Source organism: Melozone crissalis, unplaced genomic scaffold, assembly GCF_028551555.1.
Source record: "Melozone crissalis strain CALT ecotype California unplaced genomic scaffold, PUWL_Pcris_2 ptg000019l_1, whole genome shotgun sequence".
In the NCBI taxonomy this organism is placed as follows: Eukaryota; Metazoa; Chordata; class Aves; order Passeriformes; family Passerellidae; genus Melozone; species Melozone crissalis.
This window is the reverse complement of record NW_026535797.1, coordinates 5,589,824-5,608,900: the sequence shown is the minus strand read 5'-3', so window position 1 is coordinate 5,608,900 and position 19,077 is coordinate 5,589,824. Positions and strand designations below refer to the sequence as shown.

At 41.8% G+C, this 19,077-nt stretch overlaps 1 protein-coding gene across 1 annotated transcript in view; it reads left to right on the top strand.

Moving 5' to 3' along the window:
- The first annotated feature begins 213 nt into the window (after positions 1-213).
- Positions 214-19,077, top strand: part of INPP5F (inositol polyphosphate-5-phosphatase F) — a 38,633-nt gene continuing 19,769 nt past the window's right edge. Inside the window, exons 1-3 of the mRNA XM_054277145.1 lie at positions 214-250; positions 322-421; positions 12,963-13,043. Of these exons, the coding sequence (XP_054133120.1) occupies positions 325-421; positions 12,963-13,043 (178 nt within the window). The 5' untranslated portion in view covers positions 214-250; positions 322-324. The remainder of the gene's footprint in view (positions 251-321; positions 422-12,962; positions 13,044-19,077) is intronic.

The following is a 19,077-nucleotide window of genomic DNA, read 5'->3' as shown; positions in this document are numbered from 1 at the left end:
CTTTAGCCGCGCGCGGGGCGGGGCCGGGCGCTGTCACGTGCGGCGGCGGGAGCGGAACCCGAGCTCGCGCCCGCTCCGCCCGCTCGCGCCCCGGCTCCGGGGCAGCGCCCGCGTGCGCGCGCGCGCGGCTGCTCGGGAGCGCGCGCCCCCGCGCCGGCCATTCCCCCTTCCGCCCCGGGGCCGCGCGCGGCGGCGGCGGGAGCGGCGGGAGCGCCCCTTCCTCCCGTGCCGCCCTCCGTCCCTCTCCGCCCGCGGCTCCCGGAGCGCCCCTTCCTCCCGTGCCGCCCTCCGTCCTTCTCCGCCCGCGGCTCCCGGCGCGCCAGCATGGAGCTGTTCCAAGCCAAGGACCACTACATCCTGCAGAGCGGGGAGCGGGCGCTCTGGTGCAGCCGGAGGGACGGCAGCCTGCAGCTGCGAGCCGGTGAGGAGACCCCCGCGGCCGCGCCCGCCGCCTGCGCGGGGAAGGGCGGGCTGGGAGCCGGCCGAGCGCCGGGGTCGGGCGGGGCCGGTCCCCGGAGGGTCGGTAGCGCTGCTCATCGCCCCGCAGGTTGCAGGAGCAGCCCCGGTTCCCCCGGGCCGCGGGAGGTCCCGGTGTCCCGGTGTCCCGGCTGCCGCGCCTCTCCGTGCGGTTGTTTCCCCGCGGATAAAGCAGCGCTGCCCCCGCGCTGTGACCGGAGCGGTGCCGGTGGCCGAAGGCAGCCGGTGATCCCCGGGGAGCAGCGCTGGGGCCGTGAGGGGCCGGTGTCCGCCTTACATAAGGGATGCTCCGGGCATTGCGTCTGTGGGCAGATGGGTCCCGTGGCGGCCTCTTGCCGAAACTGAACAGGTGGATACAGCGGGGTCAGCTGTAAGGTCCATTCCAACCCTTTGACGTTCTGTGATTCTGTGGCTTCTAAAGTGCTTCTGAATTTTTCAGTGATTACAGGCTGGGTGACAATTGCACTGTACAAGACTGAAGGGAAGGCAGCGTGAACAAAAATTGAGCTGGAGTTGTGTAAAAGGGAATTTTGAAACCATGGTGATTATCCTGTCCTACCTAGGGATAAAGGTGTCTCCAAAATAAAATGCTACCCTTGCTTTGTGCCATGTGTGCTCCCTGCCCATGGCACATGGCTGGAACCAGATGGTCTTTAAGGTCCCTTCCAAGCCAAACCGTTCTGTGAGTTTTTGTCATTCTCTGTGGTTCTGATATGTAGCTTTGATGTAGAGGACCACGCTGACCCTGCTTGTATGAGAAACAAATTCTAGATAGCTGTGTGTTTCACCAAACGTGTGGCAGGCTGCAGTGATGTTACTTACAGCTTTCTAAAACTGGGATCTGTGTTATGCCAGAAAAGGTGGCTAAATGTGTATGTGACCAGGCTGGCTATCCAAGTAGAGTAGACTTCATGAGCTTCTGTGAAAGGCTGGACAAACTTTAAACATAAAGATAAAATACCGTTGTTATCTGTGTTTTTTCAAAGAACTGTTTTTCATACTGCACTTTCTTGTGTTATGTTTTCATCCTTGAGTTGTGTCTTCTCAGAGCAGTTTGTTTATGTCTCTTAAATAAAATTGCAATCTATGTCAAGTTAGCATGACTAATTCCTGTCCATCAACGTCACTAATCCAGCAATACTTTGATTTGCAAGTGACCTTATAAAATAATTGGTGTTAAGCTAGCAGACAGTACTGCTATTCAGTGAAATGTGTGCTTTCACAGGGGAGAAAACCCCTCGGGTTGAGGTTTGTGATGGTTACAGCCATCTGCATGGGCTGAAAGCTCTTCCTTGACCCACAGTAATTAAAACAACTAACGATCTGTAGTTCTGGAGATGAATGTTTGATAACCTCAACTTTTAAAAGCATCAGTGCCTTGCTTTCACGCAGCCATTGCTGGGTTTTATTTTTTCTTGGTGTCCTTTAACCTCCTGGAGCCTTTGCCAGTGCCCAGCAGTTTGTCAGCCTGCTGTTCCAGCAGCGTTTTGTCCTGTGCCTGCCTCTGCATTTTCAGGCAGTTTCCATGTGATCCCTATTGTGTGTGACCTGCAGATTAACTAAAGGTAATGTGATATTCAAGTCCCCTGGCCTGCTTGGAACTCTCAATTGTTAGCAGTGCTTTCCCATTTCCATGTGTTTGCAGCTTGGTTTTTCCAGCCCTCTCTGTGGATCATCTTCTTGACAGTGGATTCCAGGTCTGTGAAATAAAATATCTTAGCAGGTTGAAAGTAAGCCCAAGAAAGAAACATTTCTCTCACAGGAAGTGTTTCTTGGATCAATAGCTCTTTCTTGTATTAAGACAAAACTTCATATCCTCAAGTTTGCAATTTTATTCCATTTGACCATTTATTATTGAGGCCAATTTCATGCCCGGAAATGAGTAAATGAATTTCTGTGTGATGAGTCACTGCTGTGTTAAAAAAAAACAACAAAGTCATAACTTGTGTTCATTGACATGTTTAATAATCTGTCAAAAGGCTGTGATCTAGCTCTGTGTCTCTGCTTGGTTTCAGAGGCCTTGGTTTTAAAAATTCTGTCTCACAGAGGCTGCTCTGAATTAATCTTTGCACATTCATGGGTTGAAATAGAGAATACTGGTAAACCATGCAAATCATGACTTGAGAGAGTAGGTCTGAATCTAAAGCTAAGCTTGAAAGTACTCTCCTCCCTCAGCTATAAAGGCATGTTCAGAAATTGGCCAATATTGAAAGCTGTATTTCTGACCTCTTTGAATCATGGAGATAACAGCTTGAATTAAAAAAGAAAAAAGGCAAATAATCTTGGTAAATATTTGCCATAAGCAAAGTCTGAGGTTGGCCCTCGTTTGAAGGATGTCAGCCTGTGTTTACAAGATGTTTCTGGGTTTTTTTATTCTCTAAAGTGAAAGCACTAATGAGTCACCTGCAGGAAATCCATGAATCACTTTGGCATCATAGACCCTTTTTTTTTTTTTAATAATTTGGCTGCTGAGAGTGTGCATTTTTCAGTGTAGTGAAAAAACATGAGCTGTTCAGCCATGCCTTAAATGCCTTACATCAGGTCTTGGTCAGGATTTCACTCTTGGATTACTCTGTTTATGCTCTGGGTGGCTGCTCTTGATTGGTAGCTCTACACAGATTAGAAATATTTTTTATTGATGATGTTTGTATAAATTGTGCTTATATTTGCATATGTGTACATATATATGTGTGTGTAAAGGATGAAAAGTGTTGAAGACACTGAATTCTTCTTACCATTTTTTAACAGCAATGGAAGGAGTGAGACTGTGTTATGGTGTAAAGCTTCTGTTATCATTGTGCTGGCCTTGATAATACTCCAGGCAGTAAGGTCAAATAAGTTCTACTAAAACTGTTTCTTCTAAATGTGCTGATTCCCATTGCTCTGGAGAAAAAAATCTACCAAATATTTTGAGGGATACACAGATTGGAATTTAACTCAGCTTTTGGGGATGTCATGCTCAAAGACTTGATTGCCTCTGCCTGAAAGAGCAAGATGGGTTAAGCTGTGTTTTACCTCTGGAACTGTAAACTAGAGGCAGATGGGCATTTGTTTGTTTCAAACAAACACTTCAGGAATTTATTGTCACAGAATTCATTTTCATCTGTTGAAAATGGTTGTGAGTCAGCAACTGAAGCAATGCACTGTAAATACTTGCAGTGAGGGATGTGTTGCCAAACAGAATTTTCAGAGCAGCAGGGGACACATTTCAGGTGAGGTGTCTCAGTCTGATAGTGTGAAGTCATCTCTGAATCACAGATCATAAGGCCATCTAATATTCCAGCTGTGTGCTTTCCTCCTCCTCCAAGGCATTGCAGGAGTCATGGAGAGGTGACTTGTCAGAATTCCTGAGCTGCTCCTCATGCTGCAGGCTGGAGGAGCAAGAACAGTTCCTTTGTGGGAGCCTGGGAGTGCCCAGTGAAGGCCTTGAGCTCATGAGTGGTGTAAGGAGTGATGCCACTGCCACCAAAGCATTTATTGCCAAGTTTTATTCTGCAGAGCAGCCCTAGACATGGCTCTGAGGGGTGACAGCCTGGGTGTGAAGTCATGCTGCTGAATTATTTCATACAAAAGTGCCTTCCTGAATTTCACTAGTATGTCTTGGAAGCTGCCTGTCTATTCTGGGCAATGAATTCCACAGGAGGCTGGAGCTTTAGTATTTCAAGTCACTTCAGAAGGAACCTCAAGCTGTTTTTTGACACCTTTTTAGCTGCAGTGGTACTGCACTGTTTCTCACCCTTGCTTGCTCATTCTGTTCCTCCGTTCCCTCCCCTCTCTGGGTTGTCAGCGCCACGTCCTTGTGGCGTCTGTGACAAACCAGATGTCAGAGCTGATCTGCTTTAGCTGCAGAATGTAGGCTGAAAAAATCTGCAGCACTTGGGTCCCTGGTGCTGCCTTTGCCTTGCTGTGATGGAACAGAGGGGAGCAGGGGAGTGGGCTGGGCTGCTGTCTCCTCCTGTGATTAAATATTGCATACATTAGTCACTGGTTTAGTTTCTGACTCTGAGGCGAGATCCTCCTATATATTTATAAGAGGGAAATGATTTTATACCTTTTATAAATAAAATCTACTTTGTAGTTCCACCTGCAGTTCTTTTTATGGAACATAGTAAAACTAAAACTGAGGCTTAAGTGGGTTAGTAGTGTGTTAAAGCCTAGCCTGGTGAGAATTAAATACACCTTGAGGTGAGGTGTTTCTTTACTTTCCTGTAGTCTTAGCAGGTTGAATATGACAAGGTGTTGAGTATGAGTTGAATATGACAAGGGTATTCCTCTCTCTTTTTTTTTTCTCCTTTTCCTTCTATGAAGAATTCTGAAAATGCCAAACTTGTCCCAACTCAGATATGCTAATTTCTTGGAATTCTTGTCCATGCTGAAATGACCTGAGGTTTTAAATACAGGAAAAACTCCTAATGCCTCATATCTTGATATTCTGGTGTTGCTGGTTCTTCTTTTTTTTTTTTTTTTTTTTTTTTGCCTTCCCCCAGAGTTAAAATTAATCTAATTCAAGTGGATTTCTTGTATTTTGCTGGCAGAAGTGACTCATCTTTGATCTCATCAGTTAGTATTAACTAAATATTGAGTAGGAAATTGCAGCTAAAATATTTAGAACAGAGGGCACTGATTTCAATTAAGAAAGGTCTGCAGCTGTACCAAGGGCTTGTGGTTTTTTCATGAGAACACTGCTCTTCTTGTTAGGTTGTTTCACAGTTTAATGGTGTGGGTGATATTTCATGTGTATGTGTAAGGAAGCATGAAAACTTTTGTGATTTTAAGATTTAAACTCTGAACTGCAGGACAAAGCAGCCACTTATTTGATGTGCTGCTTGTGTTCTTTGAAAACAACTGTTGCAGATTGGAATGGGATAGAAAATAAAGTAATGGGAGTGGAGTATCAAGAAGAGGAGAAATTACTGGTTGTGTGTCTAGAGGAAGAATTTGGAAACTGTTTTTTATTAAAGCTTGGCTTTAGTAGACAGGAATATTAATACTTAACCATCAGTTTTATTTTCTTGCTCCCAACATCTTCCTCAATAAAAACTGGGAGAGGACTTTTTTCCTGAAAAGCTGAACCCAAATGAATGAAATAGCACTTGAACACTGAGCTTCTCCTTTTAAGGCAGAAACCTTACTTGAATAGAGCCCTGGGGCAGTGTTTGCTGAGTCTCTGAAACACTGAAAACAAGGCCCTTGAACATCCTTTGAACTGGAAAACAAAATTCTGAGCCAAATTTAAAAGTAAATAGCCTTGGTTGCAAGATGTAAATGGCAAATATGCTGGTCTGGCATTAATTGTTATCTTTCAGGTTTTTTCTTTGTCTATTTCTCAGTTAAGGAAAAACAGCAATTTTTGCACATGGGGTGATGGTCAAGTTTTCCCCTTTATTTGCATGCCTTCCAGCAACACTTAAATAATATATTGCTGCTTGTTATCTGAGTAGTCAAATTTTCCCCAACAATTTAAAGAAAATAGAAATAAAGGGAGGAATATGGGGAGTGATAGTGGCTTGAAATCCTGCCTGTTCCTGAAACACATGCCAAATTTTTGAGTACAACTCCCATATTTAGTGTTAGAAATGGTTGTTTCCAATCCATAACTCTTCTTGTGCTTTGAGACTGATGAGTTGGACAATCAGAGAGGAAATTTAATTATGGCATCAGAAGAACAGGTGACAGTGAGGGAAAACTTTACCTTGCTTCAACTTGGCTCAGCTGTAATTCTCCCATGGCTCTTAAGGAGCATTAGCATAAGTCAGCTCAGTGATCAGTAAAACAAACTAATTTCCATAATTGTGAAATCCTTCTGCTCAGCAAATGTTTATATTTTAATTTTTTGAGCATAGGATAGCTCTCTTGTGTTGTTCTTTCAGTATGGCTGTAGCTGAGCAAACTTTTAATAGACAGTCTTCAGAATGAGTGAACATGGTGTTTAAGCTGTCAGGTTTGTAAGTAGGTTTGAATAAAATCTTTCTCCTGCTTGATTGATAGTTTCCTTCTTGCAGAGTAAATAGGATTTTAAAAAATGCAGACGACCTACTGCTTTCTTAGCTTTAAGGGTATATCCTCAAACAACTTGAGCTTTGTTGAAATACCAGCTAAAAATGGGAATGAATGTGTGTTGGTGTGGAATAATATTAATTAGTGCAGATTTGTTGCTTTTGGAAGGATAAAAGATATTTTTTCCATTTCTGTTTTACTTCTGAGAAAATGTGTTTGCTAACAGAGTTCAGCAATGTGAAGAATAAAAGGAAGCTCTAAAGTTAAAAAGAAAAACTAAAAAAAAGCCAAACCAACCAAGCAAAAAACCAACCCTCTGAGCTCCAGTGGCTTGGCACTTATTTGCATTTTAAGAGTCCCTGCTGGGTGATTTTCTGAGTGGTATTTACAGGTTTGTGGAAGGGATGTGAGGAGCTGATTCTTATCTCAAAGGGTTGAGGTGCACATCAAAGCTTGTTGAATGTATTTAGCCATCAGGGGTCTCTGAAGTGGGGTGCTCAAGGCAGTCCACTGGGGGTGTGGGAAGAAAATACTTTGTACCATTAATAAAAATAAACACTTTTAAAATAATGCTCATTTCACCCATTAAAAGCTTCTTATCTTTTGTATGTTTTATAACACATGCAATGTAAATTATTTATGTGTTCTACCGGACAAATAAACATACATATTTGGGCTATGTGCTAATTTTGTTTTCCTTGGTGTGGCATTTGATAAGGAGTTGGAAGCCAGTGCTGCACAGGGTCAGGCTGTGTTGGGAGCCAGCCCTGGTGGCTGCAGTTTGTTTGCCCTTCCAGCACAGGGGCTCCTTGTGCAATTCCATGGAGCCCTGGGCACTCTCCAGACAACTGAACATTTCCCGTATGTTTTCCAGTTTCCCAAGCAGTGCCTGGTGACTCAAGGGATTTTCTGGCTGCACCAGAATACAAAGAAGTATTTCTTTATCAAGATGAGTAGTAGGGATTCATTTTTGTTAGCTGCTTTTTGCTGCTTTGGCAGCAGCACTATGAATGTTTGTTATTGTGCGCTGCCATCCTCACTGCTTTAAATCTGTCACTAAATTGTACTTGGCCTGTTTGTGTTCATCTTTTAATGCTGAGATATTGAAGGGAAGTGTCCCAATAAAGCAGGTGATTAGCTGAAGGGATAACTTGTTTAAAGTTTAGAGGAGAACATGCCAGTAAATAAAGTGAACGCTTCATAACAATGAAGAGCTTGTAATGCTCAATGTCTTAATGCTTCATCTTTCTGCAAGTAGCTTAAAGACAGTTTTAGAAATCTGTGTTGAAAAGAAAACTCAATTAGCCTAAGTTTTATTTGCATAAGTAGTACTTTATTTCCTCCAAGAGAAAGAAGTTCAACTTTATATTCTTCAATCTTGCCAGTTAGTTTGTAATCTCTTAATCCTGGCTAAAATTCCAGTGCACTATTCAAAGATGAACTGGAACTTGAAAGCAGACTTTCTTTTGAGAAGCCACAGGAGGTTATAAAGGTCAAATAATGCTAATAATAAAATCTTGCGGTTGTTCTTGATCTAAGGCAGACACAATTTAAAGGAAAAAAAAGCAACCCTGAAATCTATTTTAAAATATTGAAGCTTCTTCCTGAAAATTAACACTACTGGTGTTAAAATTTACATTAGCAGAGCTGCATGATTTATTTTGGCTGTACATAGTGAGTCATTCTGCTTTTATTTTTATTTTTTCTATATAAATATCTCTGGCTTGTGTTGAATGGTGAAAATGATGGAGAATCAGCGCTCTGCCAGACTCCAGGAAGACTTTTTGAGAACTGCCACATGAATGTCCATGTTCATTCGCTTGGGTGTAACCTGAAGGAAATCCAGTGATGATGTGCATGTTTTATATTGAACACAGTGTCAGGAGACACTTCTAGCTGAGGTTCATTCCCAATGCCAACAAGGGAGATGAGAGGTGTGTGTGCCCTCTGAACTACTGCAGCGTTGGAAAATATAATTACAGCTACTCCATGGATTGAACCAGGCAGTATGGGCTGGATTCAAATCATAACTAATTAAATCTTCTTTTCTTCTGCCTTCTCCAGAGGAAGCTGCCAGCCTTGCCTCCAGCCATTCTGTGTTGAGCAAGTGGTTTATCCCAAAGCAGTGGTTTCTTTTCTAATCAGAGTTTGTGCCTGACCTTGGATCAACTCAGCTGGTGGTAGACTGCAGACAGAGCCAGAAAGCAGTTTTGGGTTTTGATGCTCTTCCAAGTTGCTTTTGTATCACCTTTATCAGGGTTATGTGTGTGTAAACACAAAGAATTAAAGAGACTTTATCTGGTGCTGCTGGTGAGCTCTGAGGGTGGTGGTGGTAGTGGAAGTCAATCACATCAAAGCTGGTTTTGTTCTGAATTTGTGACAGAACTTCTGTTGTGCTGCAACTGAATGCTGATACAATCACTGTGAATGGTAAATGCGTTGCAGTGGTCATTTATCTCTGACAGGAATCAGCACAAAACCCCAACATTTGTTTCAGGAGCTTGAATTTATTTAATAGGATGAGGGAAAGAAAGAATGAGCAATTTTGTACTCCAGGATGGAAGTTTGGTGAGCAAGTGTATCCATCAGTGTTAAGACCTGTCAAACACTGGCAGTTCTCTCAGATTTAAACACATTGAGGGCAGCAGAGAATTCCTCAAGTCAGGGAAGATCTTCCCTGGGACTCATCTCACTGCTCACAGTGATTCTTTCTGGACTTTGTGCTTTCATTGACAATGACTGTTTTGGCACTGCTCTTTTATCATCAGCACAGTTCTGTAAGAAGTCTGTTTCAGCATCCCTGTCTTGCAGTTTAAAGTTGATAAGTCTTTATTCCTGGCTCTGTGAGGTTTAAAGGAGGACTGTATGACATTTATAGGAAGTGAAGTTTGTGTGGGGAAACAAAGAGTGACTATTGATGAGTTGATTTCACATTATATCTCAAAACATTGTCTGTTTTGTCTGTAAGGAAGGTTCAGAGTTTCCTTTGACAGGGCCTTGTGGTGGTTAATTCTACTGATAGGCATTTCTTTAAAAAAGAAAAAAGAATCAAACTTGTCATGAGTTCTTCCAGCAGGTCAGATGTGGCCAGGTCTCATGTATACTGTCTGAAAACTTTGAACATTTTCAGTTTTGTTTTGTATGGTTATTTTTATGACTTTAAAAGGATGTGGATACCTTCTGTAGCCTGTATCACTGTATCATCTTAGGCTGCCTCTTAAACTCTGTAAAATATAATACAGTTCAATACTTATATCCTGCAGGCTTGCAGTTAACATTTTTGGATCTCTGAATCTTTGCTTATGTAATGATTTTAAATATAGAGTGGTTATAATTTCAAAGATAGAAGATAGTGACTGGAGATTGCTGCTGCCAGTTTTACCGAATGGCTGCAAGGAAACAGTCTTGCTCAGTTTTAGTGTTAGACAAAAGTTGAAGGCAACTTTTTCCTATACAGAGTGAACAGGAGTGCTCTCAGCATGAAAGCCCACCTTTGGGGATGAGTGCGGAAATTATATTTAAACCTTTATTTTGTTTGGTTCATCCATCTCTTATTTCCAGAGTGCACTCATTGGAGCTAGAGGTTCATATTGGTATTTTCTGTAGTGATATTTATTCAGCATGGTTGGGTGTTGGCTCTGAGCTGAGATAGGGTTGTCACACAGGAAACTGAATTCTAACCAATAACAAAGTTCTAATCAGGTTGGAACCAGATATGTTTTATTTAGTTAAAAAAAAACCCAAAACAACTGCCTTGCCTCTGTGCTGTCACACATACTTTCCTATAAAATATTATTAGAAATAGTGTAAGAAAACCAAATTTAGGGATGCTGTCACCAAAGGGAAGTCAATGTGATTCCACAAGTGGTGTTTTTTTACAGCTTACAAGCATTCCTCCTGTTAGGCTTCTTTGCATCTGGGTTTTCTTGGACACTGAGAAAAACATGGTAATCCTCTTTTATATTGCTAAATATGTCTCTTTTTCCTCTATGCCCTGCCTTCCCCATGGAAAATTTTCTTCAGGCAGTCAGCCTTTACCATGAGTAGCTTGATAATGACACTGACCTGAGAGCCAGTGCTGGTGGGTCTGTATTTGCTGCCCTTAAACTCTGAAAGTGGAATATTTCCATTCCAAATATTCCAGAGTGAAATGTTTGATTCCAAATGCATTCTCTTCTTTTCCAAAGCTTGTCTGTACCTAAAGTTTAGAGCCATTTCTCATTGTGTCTCTGCTGCTGGGGTAGGAGAATTCCTGTAGCAGGCTTCTATTTTCTTATGTCCTCTTACAAGCAGTTCTAAAATTTTGTTTCCTTATTCCTCTAATTAAAAAAAAATCTTGTTTCCTCATTTTTTTCTCGTTTGTAAACTCCTAGGGGAAGGCTCTGGATAGCAAGTGAGGTTTTCTTGCTAATACTTTATCACAGCAGGAAATCAGAGTTTTAGAAGGACACAGAATGTGTTCTAGATTACCAAGCTTATGGTAGCCATGGTAAACCTTCAGTGATTTGGTTCTTTAAATTCCTCCTGTGTCTGGCTTTGTTTGCTGCTTGATACCACTGGCAGGTGGAAGTATGAATTTAAGGCTAATTACAAAGAGTAGATGAAGTGTGAGACAGTGCAGCTGTAGAAGAGTCCCAGGGTTCAGACAAAACTGGGAATGAAGGTGGAAGGTTTGGGAGTGAGGAAGGCTGCCTGCATTCCTCTCTGCTGCCAGTGCAGGTTTCTCCCTCAGCACAGATTCTCCTGTGCATTATTTGGAGTGAAACTGAGTTCAGGCTGTTCGGGCTCGTTTTGTACGAGCACAAATGTGCCAGGAGGATACAAGATGTGTTCAGGTGCTCCAGCAGGGATTGAGGGCACATCAAACCTGTCACACCCACTGCCACTGATTTCCTGATGCTCAGCTCTGTCAGTCTCCCTAGGAAGCTCATTTTATTCTGCCATGAGGTTCTGTGCAGCTCAAGTCTCCAGGGAAAGGAAGAAATAGGAATTTGCTGCCTTTAAACTCTGAAAGTGGAATGTTTCCATTCCAAATATTCCAGAGTGAAATGTTTGATTCCAAATGCATTCTCTTCTTTTCCAAAGCTTGTCTGTACCTAAAGTTTAGAGCCATTTCTCATTGTGTCTCTGCTGCTGGGGTAGGAGAATTCCTGTAGCAGTGTGGTTATTACACATATTAATTGCAGCCCTGCATGCTGCTGCAAACATTGCTTTAAATTCTGCTGCTGTGGGCTTTTAGTTCTTGCTTGTCTGTGTCCAGGTACCTGTGATCCATCCCATTTAATGAGTTTATTCCAGATCTACCCTGGCTGCAACCATTTCTGCTGCAGCTCATGGAAATGCTTGTATTTAATGAGGAAATTAGCTCAATCTTCTACTATTAAATGTTATGCTGGAAGCTGGGAAAACAATGTGTGTTATTGGAATATCAAGGCCTCAATTGCAAATGTTTTAAGGAGGATTCAGTGTTCTAAAATGACTATGTAAAAAAAAAATCATACTGTCAGTTGTCACCTGCAAATCTCAGATTTACAAGAAGAAATGAAGGTGTTGTAGATAAAGTGTTTATGTAGATGATTTGCACTCTTTTGTGAGTTTGTTCTTTCAAATATTCATCTGCTTACACCAATAGCTAAGATATTCAGTTTGTCTGGATGTTAAAACTGGAGAAGCTCTTTTACCTTGGAACAAGTGTGTTTTGGTAAATAACAACAAGCTTGTCCTTCATAGTATAGAAAAACTTCTCCTTTGAGATTTTTCTCTCCTACACAGATATTTGCTTTGAAGTATATTTGTTTTCACTTTAAAGATTTGAATGAGGAATTTCCTTCTTTCCCCCACTCTCAAATCCTTGAACAGGTACTGCACCACAGTTAGAAACTCATTTTCTTCCTGCTTTCTCTTCTACTTCCTATGTGGTTCTTTGGAATTTGTTAAGAGTTGGAGAACTAGAAACCTAAACCTTGACTTTGTGTGCTTTGATATTCCATGAGCTTGGAGAGTGTTTTCACAGAAGGGGAAGTGTCTGTGTGTGTGTGTGTTTATAGAAAGAGGATGTGAAAGCCATAGTAATTGGATACAAATGGGAGGGAGCTGGGGGTGAAAGTCAACATCTGCTGGGTTTTGAGGCTGTGCTGGTAACTCAGTGACCTCTATTCAGTTTCACTACAGCCAGTAAAATTTTGCTTACATTAAAAATTTTAGTGGATAGGAGAAGAATTAAGCCTCCATTAAATTTAATCACTGCTGCCTAAAGCTACTTCCTCCCTTCAAAAATGTGGAAAATATCTGTGGTAGGGCTTTATGTTGAAAATTTAGTCATTTTTTCCTAGCAAGCAAAAATGGACATGTACATAATCTCATTATTGCTGGAATTATTTTACATTTTCTACCCTCTAAAGTGGGGAAAGTGGAGAGGGGGACTGTTCAATTTAATTGTCCTGTTTGGTTTGCTGTTTAAAAACAGGAGCTTTGTTCTTTTTTTGCAGCCACTGATCTTCTTTTGGCTTGGAACCCCATTTGTCTGGGCCTGGTGGAGGGAGTCATTGGGAAAGTCCAGCTTCATACAGGTATGTTCTCTTCTGATGGGGTTTTTATTTGTTTACTGCTGAAGCTCTGGGATATTACAAGTGATACTGCATAGCCCCAATGGAGCAGTGTGGGGTTCTTTGGACTCCCCAGATGGACTTGTCAAGGTGGTTCTGTTACAGCTGCACATGTAAATTCACTCTGCTCTCCAGTGAATGTGTTGTGGTTTGGCACTGTCTTGAAAAATGGAGACCTGCATTCACAAATAGTGGAAACTTGTATTTGAAGTTCTGTCTGAATCTCCCTGTGAGAGTTATAAAATTCTTAAATCTTTTGGAATAATCCTTTCAAGGAGATTCCTGTTGTTCTCCTGTGGTACAGTGCAAAAACTAATGAAGGAAACTTTCACAAAAGTGTAAGGCTTGAATTCTCAATGCTATATAAAAACCTGAAGAATAATTGCTGTCTTGGTAGAGGAATTTTTGGAAGCAAGAGGAACACTTAAACTTGCTTGCAGTTAAATGACAGAGCTATAAAACCCAAGCAGGTGTAGAATTCATTGTTATTTTAATGATAAGCTTGTCTCTAACTGATAGTAGTAATGTTTTCCTGTAAAATAAACTCACTACTCCTTTTGCTTTATCAGCTGCAAATTCCAGTAGCCATAACAAGTATTAATTTTGATTTATACCAGCTTTGTCCAGCAAGATAGCTGTGCCAGTAGAGCTGTGGCAGGTAGGAAAGGTGGTCACAAACCCTTGCTGTGTGCCATTGTTTTTGTGAGTGCCTACACCTGCATTTAAAGTAGTGCCTGGCAATATGATCAATACAGGTAAAGTTTCAAGTGTGTTCCAGGAGGGCAGGATGGATTAAGTGCTGAAATGGATCAGATGTTTGTGGTGCCTTGAATAGAAACAGATTGCTCGGGGTGGCAATGATGGGATGGAGAGCAGGGACTGGGACACCCTGGCATGAGTGTAGGGCACATAAATCCTAGGAGTTATTGGGGGTGGCTCCATAGATACTGTGAGCCCTGCTCCTGTTTCTGGGAGTAATAGCTCAGAACTTCAGCTCTCCATGAAGTTCTGGTTATGTCCTCCTTCTAGTCACATCACTTCATCTTCTTTGAGTTCACCTGATATTTCTGTCTGTGCTCATTCTCCAGATTTATTCAGCCACCCTTTTTCAGATCTGGTGCCATGAAGTGGTTCAGACTCTGCCATCTCATTTCTCTTCATCCAGGTTGTCTGTGCTGGTCAGCATGTGCTGTCCATGATGAATGATGGCTAAACTCCAGTAATGACCTTTTTCTGCTGTGGGAAAGTGCTCAGTGGTTGGTTTTGACACATGTTTTTGTGTTTGTGTGGGGTGTGGTGTTTTAAAACCAGGCCCTTGAGTACACAAAAGCTTTCCCCCCTTCTCTCTAGGGAGTCTAGTTATAAAAGCCTTTGAAAAGGGAGACTTCAAATGCTTTCTGGAAGGTTTTTTAGGGTGTTGTGGCAACTAAAGATCTTTGCATGTGTGTTTATTGTGAGCTGCTTCCTCTGCTTATGAAATCTGAGTTGAAACTTTCCCCAGAGTGTGATACTTCAACAGGTGTCATCTTGCTGTTGTCAGGTAAATTAAGATTATCAGGTAATAAGCCTGATATCTCTTCTTTCCATGTGTCCTATAGAGCTCCTGAATCAATTAAGCTCATCCAGGCATTCCACTCAGCTGCTGCTTAGGTCAGTGGAAGTGTTTCCTTTTGTCTCTGCCTTGTTCAGCTGCCACCATCACAAACTGTTCATCCTTTTTGTTGCAGATACTCTGGTATTTAGTGATGCAACTCTCCTATAAGTGGTGTCTTGTTTTCTACTATTAAATGGCTAAAGGAAGATAGCCTCCAGCTATTTATCCTTTTATTTTGAGAGCTCCTGGAATTTGCTGCCATTTCCTGATGAGTGTCATCCATCAGGCTGCAGTGACAAGGAGAGGGCTGACTGAGGTGTCTCACACAGCTCTCCTCAAACCTGCTCTTTTCAATGAACTTGGTTATATTCCAGCGTAGCTTGATGTTATCCTCAGGCTGAATCATCTAGCAGTCTGTAACAGAAACCTGTCTTCATTACTTATTCTTGTATCAATCTTTGTCACCTGGAAACTTTATCAGCAGAAGTTGTATAAATATTTAACATTGCAGGATGGTTCTGTCCAGGCTCAGCTGGAGAGCTCTGCTGCAGGAGCAGGGTGAAATGCCTGACCTGCAACAGGAGGACTTGCTGCTCTGATTTCTTCTCCTCTGCCCCCAGCTTATCAGGATCAGAAAAATTAGTTTGAAGCTCATTTGGTGAATTTGGGCATGTCCTGCTCAAAACCTTGTTACCAGCTATTGTTGAAAAGAGGTTTTAAAAATCCTTGGCACACAAAAAAAGACTTAAGAACTTCAAATGCCTTTTTAAGTATTGGAGTTGCTACCAGTGCACTCTGGAGCTGTGGCAAATCCTGTAGGCACTTGAATGTCTTGGACATAGATCCTCATGTGTTCTTGAAGGATTTGTTTATTGCAGGAATGCTGGAATTGTCTAAGGTGACCTTGAAATGTCCCTGTAATCAGTCGTGGGCTGTCTGTAATTTAGCATTGGAATACCCTTGCCAATGAGCTGTAACTAGGGATGGGCTTTAATTTACTCTTAATCTTGCTGGCTTTATTGCTTGCCTCATACAGGAGAATTTGTAGGAAAGCTGCTGTGACAAGGAAGCTGTCTCATAGAAACCAGCAAGCCAATATTATATGGTTTATTTTTTAATTCTCCAAAGAATTTTTGACATGAGGGGCCAGTTGTACCTCTGAAGATAATTGTACACTTATATTTGAGATTCAAATATATTTAAAGCAATATTTTTTTCTTCCCCAAAGTGAATTTTCTTAAACATTCAGATACTTTATTTTTTTGGGTGTGGGGGGAACTCAAACCCAAACAATAAAACATTGGTTGAATATCAGAATGTAAGAATAGAATTGCTTCCCATTATCTGGCCCATCCCAAAAGAACTTGTAAGAAAATGCAGAGTATCAATGGGAATGAAAGGAAAAGGGGTTTAGGATGTATTGTGGAGATGTTACTGCAACAGATCATTGCTCATTTTCTTGGTAAGATGCACAGTTAAAATTGTCTTTGCATAATCTTCCCATATAGAGGCAAACACATCTCTTGCATTAAGTATCTCCTTTATAGAATTTAAGTTTGTGGTCCAGTATATCTGACTATAACCAAAGCTGGATTTCCTAACCAGTTCCAGCAATTACCAATTAACACATTCATTTCTGCCGCAGGTTCTTGGTCAAAGCACACCCCTGTCTTTACTTGGATTCATTTGGAGTGTTCCAGTGCTGGTTAATTAAGATCCAGGTTAAATGCTGCTGGCAAGAGTCCACAGACTCTGTAAACAGGGAGTTCTTCCTTCCTTATCCCCAGCTTTTTTTTGTTTGCATGCCTCTGAATCTTGATAGAAACTACAGGCTGCTCTGAAATCTCCTCACTGAGATAAAACTGAATTTCATACAGTCAACAACCCAAAGCATTCTTTTTGCATGCAGCCAATTTTGAAGTTGTTCAAGTAACAAAAAGTATGAAATTGGTAGCATAGAATTTCTTGGCTAAAATCAAAATCCTTGCAGAAAGCAGCATTTGTAATAAACTCATGTACAGTTTATGAAAAGTTACTGCAAAAGCATTTGGGGGAAAGTAAATGCTGGATTGTTAGGGAAGTGTTAGAGAAAAACAGCAGAGTTGTGCTGACAGTGTTGGAACAACAGAGGAGTAAATTTCCATTTTAGTGAGGAATGAGAGGTAATAGCTTCCTTTGGATGCAATACTTCAAACTAGTTGTCACCATCTGCTCTGCCTTAGTTCATAAAACACTGAAAATGAGCATTATATCCTGAGAGATGACTTGAAAAGTGCACTTTTCTGCAGCTGTCCTGGTCTGCAGTGCACACCATTCCTCACACATTGAGCAGGCAGTCACTAATCTGTGGAACTGCTTTTTTCCTCCTGACTGCAGAAGCACATTCTCTATATTTAGGGATTCAGTTGTTTAGGTGTTGCTGGCTATTATAATGTGCTGCTTTTATGGTTATTGTTGAAGCTTTTACTTCAGGGCATATTTTATCTGCATAATTACTTCCTGACTGTTTACTTTTGATCTGCTGGGGAATTCCTGTTTTCTTTCAATGTTCTGTGGCTCTGGCTGTAATACAAAGAATTTTGCTGTGTACACCAAGATGACATTTCAGTGCCTTTTTAAAAATGATGAAAGGATACTCAACTCACTTGTCTGTATAAAGCTCTTAAGTCCTTGTTTACAGCTAAGAGGATTTGTTAATATAGGTACAGGGAAGATTGGGCAGAGATTTTTGCTTTTGCAGTTTTTTACTGTGGTGTATCTGCTCAGAAATGCATTTACTTATACTAAGGTCCAGTAGAACCCTACTGATTAATTCACTGGAGCTCTAGATGGTTGCCTTTGTTAGAATGTCTGTTTTGTTTGTTGACATACATTGGTAATCTCCTAAAAGTAAATTTTGTGGCCAGCCTTCTGCAGGTGGGAATAGATGAGATTACAGGACTCTGGATGCCTTGTGAAAGCTTGGATTGCCCTGGCTTTCAGACACTGCTGGGTTTTCCTGCTGGAAATCAGCACAGAAAGGGTAGATCTTTTCAGATGAACTGATAGGCATCTTTATGTGCTGCTGGTGGGTTTGGCAGCATTTCAGTTTCTCCTTTGCAAAAGGATTTTTTTAATCTGTTCATTGGTCTTCTTGCTGTTACATGAAATCTGTCATTTTCCTCAGCTTCCTTTTGCCCATGGCAGCTGGGGCAAGGGCAGGAGTTCTCCAAGGCATGTTCCCACAAATGCACAAAGGAGCTGCCCCAGCCCTGCTGGGCACTGGGGATCACTGAGTGGCATTTGTGTCACTCTCCTCTCCTGGTCTGGTGTCCTTTGGCCAGCTTTAGGAGATTGTGCTTGTGTGACAGCTTGGATTGTTCCTGTCCCTGCTCCAGCCTCAGGGCTGACTCTGCTCCATCAGGGTGGCACCCTGAGCTCCCTCCTGACCTGAGGTGTCTCTGATCCTGCAGAGATTTGGGTTCTGCTGCAGGGCTCAGGAGCAGCACAGGGCTCCCTTTGCAGGACCATGCACATTAAAGAAGTGCTGCATTCCCCTTCCCCTCCTGCCTTTTTGGGAGGCACCCTCTGGCTCTCACAACCTGGCTGCAGTTATGAAATTTTGAAAGGTTTCTTAATAGCTAACACAAACATATCTCTTTTTTTAAAGCAGTAATGCAGAATGCAAGGGGGGAGTGCAGTGTCACAGCACACAGTTGGCAGTGACTATTCCTGTTCTTTAGATAAAATGAACTGCTGGGGTTTTCTGTGTTTTTCTTAAGCATTCAGAGGATAAAATACTGTTTAGAATTTACTGAGAAAGGAGAACAGGGTTTGTATTTGCTATAGAGCTGCTAAATAGATTTTTCAAAGGCTGTGTATGGTATTCAGAGGCACCATACATGACACATTCTGCCATCACAAGTGTGGGAGCATATTTAAGTCTATCACAGCAGGCTTTTTATGTCTTTATGTCACCTTTTCAGCTGAACTCAGTTGGCTGCTTCTCAGCTGGGAGAAGTAATGAGTGTCTATGTTTGTCTCTAGGACTTTCCTGCCTTTTCCATCTCCCTTGACAGGACTTTTGCTGTTGGCTGCTTTAGCCAACAATTCCTGCTTTAGCCAAGGGATTGAAATATGGGAATGTCCAGGCACTCCTCAGCAGTCAGTGGGAATGTTTGCTGTATTTCCCTGTCTTATTAAAGTGTGGGTGCTGTAGCTGCAAGTGCTGGAGGCTGGATGTGTGCATGGAATGCACCTGTCACCAATATCTTCATTAATTTTTATCTCACTAATTTCTCCACCACTTTATGCTCTTCAGGAATGATGTCATGAGCCTTTAAACACGTGTACACTGCTTTATGTGCTGCAATCCACATTTGCTCATCAGATTTCTTCACTCATGAATCTTGCAATCAGGTGTTA